At 32.0% G+C, this 10,098-nt stretch overlaps 1 protein-coding gene across 1 annotated transcript in view; it reads right to left on the bottom strand.

The window, feature by feature from the left end:
• Positions 1-1,794: 1,794 nt before the first annotated feature.
• LOC110038822 (probable membrane-associated 30 kDa protein, chloroplastic) overlaps positions 1,795-10,098 on the bottom strand; it is a 44,207-nt gene continuing 35,903 nt past the window's right edge. Inside the window, exons 7-11 of the mRNA XM_020743733.1 lie at positions 6,258-6,328; positions 6,086-6,168; positions 5,241-5,305; positions 5,078-5,152; positions 1,795-2,180 (exon numbers count right to left, since the gene is read on the bottom strand). Coding sequence (XP_020599392.1) covers positions 2,061-2,180; positions 5,078-5,152; positions 5,241-5,305; positions 6,086-6,168; positions 6,258-6,328 — 414 coding nt within the window. The 3' untranslated portion in view covers positions 1,795-2,060. The remainder of the gene's footprint in view (positions 2,181-5,077; positions 5,153-5,240; positions 5,306-6,085; positions 6,169-6,257; positions 6,329-10,098) is intronic.

Here is a 10,098-nt window from a genome sequence, read left to right as displayed (position 1 = left end):
TTCATTGGCTCACCAAAGATCCACACAGTCACTAGCACTAAAACCCCACGGCACTAGCACCAACCTTAACACCATATCAATTCCAAGTATACAAGTGTCACAGTTCCAACCATCATAAAAAAGAAAGCAGCAATTCCAAAAAACCAGCCTAAAGAAACCTTCATTGGCTCACCAACGAACCGCACAGTCACCAACACTAAAACCCCGCAACACTAGTACCAACCTCAACACCATAACAAGTGTCACAAGTCCGACCACCATAACAAAAGAAAGCAGCAATTCGAATAGACCAGCCAAAACAAATCTTCTTTGGCTGATCTGTGAACCAAAGAGCCAAAAATCTCGTGAAAAATTCCTAATATATCACATGAAGAAAAAAATCTCGCAAAAAAATTCAACAAAGAAAGCTAAAAATCACATGAGATGAGCAACAAATCCATCAACAAGAGTGGGATTACACAGACCAAAAAATGCATTCACTAACAGTAACCAGAGCACAGAGTGAGAAAGGAGATGAGAAGAACAGGCGAGAGAGGCGCAGGTAAGGGTGAACAAGCACTTACAGAGTAACCGGAGCGCTGAGTGAGAAGAGAGAGGAGAAGGGCAGACGATAGAGATGCGGGTGAGGGAGTTCGATCACGAAGATCGATCACAAAGCTAGGGCAATCATGCGGGATCGGGAGAGGGATCGAGGGGCTCAGCGATAATACACTCTAAATGAATGTGGGCCTCAGGGTCGATCCCGCAGTCGCGATCCTTCAGTTTTATTAAAAGAGCCAGACCGCACGTATCCGAAAACGCAGGGAGAACACCACAACCATACACCAGACTGTGTTCTCAAATCACGAAACACGATGATACCGCCACCCCAAACGGCTCCTTAAACTCACACACACACCAAACTGCAATAACTCATATGAATTTGTCAAAGATAAATTAAGCCAAATATGCTTTTCACATTAATCAAGACCTCTGACCATCACATCATTATTCAGAAAAATGTACTAATAACTACCAAAAAAAAGTCATGCCTATAGTCCTAGTTAACTCCAAACAGAAATTACAGAATCAGTTTGCCTTTCCCCGCAATTCTTCGGTTTCCTTCCACCAACAAACATTAAAGTAAAATAACAATGCTCGGCTCTCCAAAGAATTTTGTATAAAATTCCATTTCACACGTCAGTCGCCAATATTTGATTAAAAAGTAACCGCCTGCTTCATCTACTCCCATAATTTCTACCTACCCACATAAATTCAAGCAAAACTATATTGAAATAACAAAAAATATCATTTTTTTGTCAAAAACCTTTAGAACGAAACTGAGTTAATTAAAAGGGATTCTATCTCATAATTATTACTATTGTTATGTACAAATATAAATATTAATAATATATATATATATGCTTAAATTATTTGAAACATCAAAATTAAAAAAAAAATAAAACTTCCGAAAGGGAACTAAAACCATATTTGAAAAAAGAGGCATTTCGTGGCCGACTATGATTACCAGACAAAACCACTTTCTTCCTTTACATTCTATTCAACTTTACGCTTCTTTAATTTCAATTCAACTCGCCAGATCTTGACAGAGTGTGGCATTGTGACTGCTGCTTAATTGTCTTGACCTTTTGTGTCATTTCTTCAAACACCTTAAGTCCTCTAGTTTTCACAAACCTACAAGCAACCACCACATCATTCTTATATTTCTGTAAAAGAACTCAACACGTTTTTCCTTCAACTGCGCCATACATAATGAAAATCGCAATAAATCTAAACAACGAGAAGAAAAAGGCCTGCAATAAAGATTGTCATGATATACATTAAGAGTTTGATTTATAAAAAATACATGCTTAGCAATGAACCGTTTTACATAAAGAAGCTATAGTTTATTTTACAAAAATTTTGATGCGAATGCACATAAATTTATGTTGCCATTTGCATATTTTGTAATCAACCGATGCAGCAATCAGATGCATGAACAGCATGAGAACTGCAGCACAATTTTATCAAGCTGCAACACTGTAATTATGCAGAGGAATTATGAGATGCAAAATGGTAATCTAGAACTCCTTGGCCTTTCTTCTTAGCTCATTAAGTTCATTTTCAATTTCTATATCTCGAAAAGGAAATGCTCCACTTGAGCTGCTGATTGCCGTTCTACCAGCAGGAAGCTCTCCTTTCTGTTTAAGAAAAATGGAATCAGTACAGGTAACATAAACTCTTAAAATTGAGGGTGCAGTGAAAACATATTTGAATTGGACAGAAGATTCATTTTAGAAGATATAAAATTCAGACATCTGCTTACTACCAAGAAACAAAAATCTCAGCATGAGTATTGACTAGAACAAATCAAAATAATAATTTGTCACAAAATATTAAGTTATTCAAGGTTTATTAATGAACTCTGGTTTGCTAAAATAAATAAATAAATTTAATTCATTCTTAATTGATTGCTCGATGTGCAAAAGAGAGAAGAACAAGAGTATTTCTTTTATGTACCATGGCAGTCATGCTGAAAATTATTTTGATCTGATTGGAGATATATGAGTTACCGCTTCTGTTATATCAAATGCAAATTATAAATATTTTGTAAAATTCATTGATGATTATAATAAGTGTACTTGAAATATTTTTTCGTGTCATTCAGAAGTATACAGTATCTTCCAAAGTTTGATGCTTATTTTGAAACTTAACTTTCATCCTACAAAGTATTGAAATCTGACTCTGGGTGAATCTCACTTGAATTTCCAGATTTCTTTTTCCAAATAAGAGAACTACTTCTTAGAGATTGTCCCTACACAAATAAATAATTAAAATTTTCAACACAAAAATTGTCCCCTTTTAGTTGTTCAAATCTTATTACTAGAATCTTCAATTCCACCTAAATTTTTTGTTGAAGCATTGACCATGAAAATCTATCTAATCAATAGTGTTACCCCTAGTATCTTGAGTTTGAATTTCCTTATTTTCCAAAAGCATCCTAACTACAATAATATGCATACATTTGGTTGTGTTTTCTATCCATTTATTAGCACATAAACATAAAAAATTCCCAATTCAAATCTACTAAAAGTGTATTTATATGCTATAGTCCTTCTCACAGAGGCTATTAGTGTTAAATGATCTAGACTTCAAAAGATTATAAATCTCTCATGTTGTGCTCTTTAAACATCAAGTATTCTTCTCCACTAATGTTCAGCATAAACCTAAATTTGTATGTGAAAGAAATGTTGCCATCCAAAACTAAACAAACTGATCCGTCTTCTGAGCTGGTGCAATTTAGTTCAGCACCTGAGCCTGCTAACTAAAAGTCGCTAACTGATTCTAGATGATCATCTAGAATCTTGCATACTCCAAATTGGCATGCAATTCACATTACATTAGCCTTAATTTCTATTTCTTCAAATTATTTTGAGGCTTGTAAAAATAATTGTTGGGAAGAAGCTATAACTAAAAAACTTCAGGCTCCCAAGAATAATCATACAAGGGAGATGGTTTTGTATCAATCAATTATTAACAAAATAGAATGAAAATGGGTATACTCAATAAAATTTCACTCCGATGGTACCAAGGATTACTACAAAGCAAGTTTGATTATCATTCGTAACAAACAAGAATATGGAAATAATTATGAAGAAATATTTAATCATGTGGCAAGAGAAATACTACAATATGAATAATTATCTCGACTGCATCTTCACAAGGATGGACACGCCATCAAATGGATAGTAAAAATACATTTCTTCATGGAGATCTTAGGAAATTTTCATGACTCCCCCACTTCGGGCTTGATGAGAAAAATCTTTATATTTATATGCATTAGAATACATTTCTTCATGGAGATCTCAAAAATCATTCTTCATGGAGATCTTAGGAAATTTTCATGACTCCCTCACTTCGGGCTTCTGAGAAAAATCACACAAGGGAGACGGTTTGTTCTCAATCACTCATTAAGGAAATATAACGCAAATGGGCATGCTCAATCAAATTTCATTCCGATGGCACCCAGGATTACTACAAAGCAAGGTTGATTATCACTAATAACAAACAAGAATATGGATAAATAGAGCCAATATGATCAATCATTATCTCTGTATAACAACTCCAACGAAATATTTGTTCTTCTAATTAATGTTAATGGTATTACCATTATTGGATAAATTTGATTTAATTAGTCACTTACAACATCTTTCATATGAAAAAACTTGGTTCCATTGCTTCTTGGATTTGAACGTACACACTAATATCTCCAATACATTCTTAAACAAACATACGTAAACACAGGATATATTTACTTGGGCTAGCCTCCAAAATGCTTCCTCTCCAGAAACTCATGTAGAAGTAAACACACAGCACATCAGTGAAAATGACAATCTTCTTCCTGTTACATTCAGGCAATTGGTAGAAAGCCAAAACCATAAGACAATTACTCGATCAAATATTTCCTACGCGATTCAACATATAAAAATTTTATGCAAAAGCCTCACACTTACATTTACGTGTCATTACTTGAATCATTCGATACCTTAGAACACAGAGTTGTGGCTTATTCCTCCCATTTGGTTGCCCTCTTCATCTTGTGAGATATAGTGATGCGAATTGGGCTGTGTCCAAATGGCCAACCACAAATTGATGTATATTTCTCCATGATTATTGAATCTAACGAATACAATGGTACAAAACATCTCTACATGTCCAAACCATCTACTGAGTCTATATATTGCCATTTTCTCAGCTTCCAAATCTACTCAACTTGCCTAGACATCACCGAGTCATTTGATCTCTTGATACACAAGGCACTTGTACTTTTCCCAAAGTTCAACATAATGTAAACATGAAATGCCATTGCACTCAAGACTAATTGATTTGATTTTCCTATGATTTTTTAGGGCTTGCTGTTATTCCTTGACGCCTAATTAATCATCTCAATATGTGCGTCACTACACTGCACTATCCACCAACTTAGCAATCCATAAAGAAACAGGACAATATCCAGGAAGAACTGCAACAGGAGAATAGTTCCATCAAAGTGAATCATGAATGAATAGACAAAAGAAAGAAGAACAGCAGATAATACCAATGATGTCCCAGAAAGTTCTCTCTTCAGCTTAGCCAGATCATCATCAACCGACGAATTCTCCAGTAATGCAAACTATAAAACCAAGTGAAATTCCATTTCATGAGCTAATATAACTTGAAGATGGGAAAATACACACACAACTTTATTATAGGGATATCACCTTTCCTTCCAGATCATCAGCAGTAAGCTGATTAAGGGCCTCCGCTTGGGACTCCATTGCCATAACTGTTTCCAATCCATTCCCCCAAAACAAAAACTCAAGCTGAGAAATTAAAAATAGAAAAAAAAAGAAACCTACCTATTGTCGTAATGAAACACAAAACAGGTAAAAATAAAGCCAAAAAACAATAGCAGTATGTAGATTGCACAGATCTTCCTTCTAGGCCAACATTAAAGAAGTTATAATTTGCACTCCATCCCATACTTGTAATGCTAATCTCGTCAGCATATCATTTCTATTAATGTAAATTCTTAATTTCAAACTAAAGAATTCAACACTGTCAGGTCCTCTGGGAGAAGATATCACAGAGCTAACTGGGTTTAACAATGCCATAAGAAACAGTAGAGCTAAGAAAGCGTCAAGAAACATGCTACCTCATAATCTAAAATTGGCTAAGAAAAAAGAATATTAAAAATGAAAAATAATAGCAGATAACCACATTAAGTAAGCTGAGTAGCCCATCATCAGCGCCTTGAATTTAGGATATGGTACGAAACTTGGAAATTGAATTCTGAAAGTAATGGCATTCTGAACTAAACAGCAATATATCTCTGCCATCCAACAGAACATGGAATTAAAGGTTCCAAGCACCGCAAAGTTACCATTGAATTCTATAAATATTGGAGTTACTGAACTAAATTTCATGATATCTTGTCACAAAAATAAACAGAGTTAGAGAACTGAAGTACATTAAAGTTAACATGACAAACATAGCCTAAATCATCAATTTAATAAAATTTACCTAAGCTTTACGACAAGATAATATATGAAATCGAAGAGCTCACCCTTTTCCTCCATCTTTTCAAATGCTGAAAGGGCGCTACTGGTATTAACATTTCCCAACATCTCGCTAACCTTTGTAGCAGTCCTACAGAATATTGAAAGCAAACAAAACTTTAAGGACCAAAAATTGAAAGCAATGTACCCACCACCTTGTTATAAGGCAAAAGAACAGACTTCGCCGATTGTGCCCGGGCCTTTAGTGTATCCTTCTTAGATCTAGCCTCCTGTATCTTGCTCTCCAAAAGCTATATGTAAGAAGATAAGTTGATTTTAAAGTAAGGTTATAAATGGAAGTTGTTATGTATCTAACAGCTAACCAATGTAAAAAACAAGCAACTGTCCTAGTTGATTTTACAAGAAGTTTATCTATTTACAAGAACATGAAGACAAATATTTCATCATAAAACATCTAAATGAAGTAATAAATATTGAAAATATTACAGATAAATTATATCCCAAAGAAAGGCAAATAGAGTATTATAATTTACATAAATTTCAAGATGTAATTTCCTAAATCATCCTCATTTTTAACACCAACTACAGATTTTAACTTCAATTGCCATCACCTTTAGTGGCGGAACCATTTTGGCTCTCATTTTAAGGGTCTAGGGGTTAAATCAGATATTTTTTATAATTTTAACTTCAATTGCCAATATTACAGTCTGAAGACCATTTTGATCATTTCTCTACTTCACATAAAAATATAAATATTAAGTACAAGGAAAAAAGATAGTGTTAATTTATATTAATTTTAAAAAATTAAAATGTACACTAATTGTCATTTGCATAAAAAAAACAATAAAAGGACATTAAGACTAGTACCTTAGCAATGAAAAAAAAACATTTGACAAGTAAATGGGCAAGCATAATCAAGTGAGGTCATATGATTGACATGATTAAATGTTGAGTTAGGCAAGCTCGAGCGCTAAGCGAGATCTTCTGTGCGGTACTATCAAGCAACCAAGGTTAATTAACCTAAAATTTTTTATTTTTGTTAATATTTTATGTGATTTCTTATCATATATATATTTGAGATTTCTGAATTTTATTAATGAAGAATGATTAATTCAATGATAAATAAAATTTAATAAATTTCATTATACCTTAAAAATTAAATTGAGAGAATTACTTTACATGAAACAAGAAAGCTAAATTGATTTTAAAATTTATATTATTCTAAAAATAAAAAAAAATTATTATGATAAAGAAAAATTGGCATAAACATTAATTCAAGTTGTACGTTTCTATGTTATGAAATAATTTTACGAAATTAAAATAATACTGAAGCAAAAATAATTTAAATTCATAAGTTAAAGTATAACGTTATATTAGATAATTTTGAAATTGAGAAATTAGGGATTTGTCTATAATATAGGGTTTCAATTATAAATTAAAGATTTCTAATATTTATTTAGACAAGAGAATAAATTAATTAAATAAGATTATATATTTGAATGAAAGAAAGTACAACTACCAAATGAGAATAAATAATATTGTGTATATGTAGTTTAAATAACATAGTTTATAGTGATTAGAATTATATTCTAAGATATTAAATAATGATAAAATAATACTTGGAATATAGATTAAATGAAATAATTTATTAAATTGCGTGTAATTGTAGATGTTTGATGATAAGAATAGGTAGTTTAAAATAATTATGCTCACTAAGTAAAAACTATTACAACAAGGGATGACGGAAATATAATAAACTATAATTAAAAAAACATTTTATGTAAGTTATTAACATAAATATCTAATGTGTGGAGTTTTTTATTAGAGAAACTAAGTTAAAATGAGGCAAAGTTAAGGGGCAAACCCAATCTTTTAAGATCTAGATAGGTGCTCATGTTTCTAGTTTATGTTGATATTACTGTTCTTCTAAATCATTGATAACCATTTAATCTACTATTATTGAAAATTTATTTATGATTCATCTCTTTTATGAAAAGGTTGGTCATATTGAATACAATGATATAAATTTTCTTTAAGTTTTCAAATTACTTATCAAATATCATTTCAAATTAATTAATTAACTATAGAAAGATCTAATATAAATGAAATAATCAATATAGGATGCATGCATGTTTATACTAACTGATATAATTCACACGCTCATGAAACTAGTTAAGGACCTAAGGTACCCACACACATAAAATATAAAAAATAATCGTTTAAAACTTAAATAATGTGCTTTAAACAATGCTCTTATGACAAATATAATATGAGAAAAATAATATAGAAAAGATAAAATATTATTCGTGTTATATAATATAATATTTTTAAATCATTTCCACGATCGACCTTGAATAAATAAATTGTCAAATAATTTTATACAAATTTATTGAATTTAGCAAGCTAGCTTATTGTATTCTTATTTCCTTTATATTATTTATTTTTAGAGGTATAAGTATCTAGTGCGTTAATGATAACTCACAAAAATTTAAACTAAGATTTTTATGATAAAATATTGAAATTAAAAATGAGTAAAAGATGAGAAATTGTTTATCACAAACACAACCAAACAAGAAGATGGCTAGAACCACTCTAAATTTAATGTAATTTAAATTCTTTAATTTAGTGATTTCATCAATGTATTGAAATTTATTCATATATGAGAAGCATGAAGATTAAATTTTGCTATCATTTAAGATTAGTAAATGAAATTATTATTTTAGCTCGACAGCTAATTCTCATATTAGTAATTGTAGATTCTGAGGTCGAATCAGAACAAAACAATTGAGAATTATTTTTATAAAAACTCTAGAATCATTTCATTTCCCCAATATTTATCATAGGACTATCTTCATGATATATATGTTTTAGCTTAAGGTGATTGTTATTGTAATGATTTTAACAAATCAGAAATTAGTAACTATTTAAAATTGTCCATAATTGAGAATATTCTCCATATTATTTCATTATTATTGAATCTCTTGTATTTTTTATATAAGGCATTTACATGCATGCCTGTTGAACACAAATTTTTCATTGAATCACACTCATGCTACGAAGGAGAGAAAAAAAGAGGGAGAGAACTGAGCAGGATGGCGAAGGTTAAAGGGGATATTTTTGTATCTCCAAGGATTGAAAAATCAGAATCTATTTTACATTTAATATCCCCTATTTATAGGATTTAATCTCCATATAATGGTATGTTTAGGCATATATTATCCATAGACCTTTGGATACATAGCTGTCTATAATAATCATATCCCTACTAAAGTTAGGATCTTTACGAGGTCTTCTTTCTATTCACTCCTTTATTGAATCGTGATATTCTTCCCCTTTGTGCTTTGCCATTCATATCCAATCTATCATACTCGGCCTCTCGTATTCGGCCTGCAAATGCCTTATTTGACTTATGTTGATAACCTGACGCTCTGGGTTGACCCTTTGCAATCCACTTTTGGATTCATCTATTTGGTGAGTTTTTGCAAATGAACGGACTGAGAGCTACTCGATCCTTATTGATCCGATTAGTCGTCTTTTGGTCATACATATTTAGTTCCTCGATTCTCTCATATCTTAGGAAGTTCTGCAATAAGAACAAGAATTGAATGTAATAGTTATTTAATTTTTAATAAATACTCATGTTGCGAATAATCCCTTGGATTCCAAAGCCAATAACTCTTATAAATACAGTGATGAGATGTCTTTAAAGCTCATTTGTTTCAGCATCTTCCTCTTGTTTTTAGACTCAATCACCTCCCCGTGTGCATCAGCTAATTATGGCAAATCATACTTGTCGCAAACAAATATTCCGGACAAGGAATTGCTCTGTGGTATGTTCTACAAGCAAAAATACATAAAGGACACAAAACGACGTAAGGTTGTAAAACGAAATAGAGTCGGTTCATCTCCTGGCTAGGGGGACTCATCTAGGATGACTTCCACATATGTCGTCGCAGTGGTAGTGGTTGTTAGGGTGAAGCCACCAGCAGTTGGTCCAATCGATGGTTCACTCTCTCCGACAACCATCCTCACTCCCACGAGATCGCCCAATCGTGAGCAA

This window comes from Phalaenopsis equestris, unplaced genomic scaffold (genome assembly GCF_001263595.1).
Source record: "Phalaenopsis equestris unplaced genomic scaffold, ASM126359v1 Scaffold234043, whole genome shotgun sequence".
Lineage (NCBI taxonomy): Eukaryota > Viridiplantae > Streptophyta > Magnoliopsida > Asparagales > Orchidaceae > Phalaenopsis > Phalaenopsis equestris.
The sequence above is the reverse complement of the archived record's forward strand: the minus strand, read 5'-3'. Positions and strand labels throughout refer to the sequence as shown.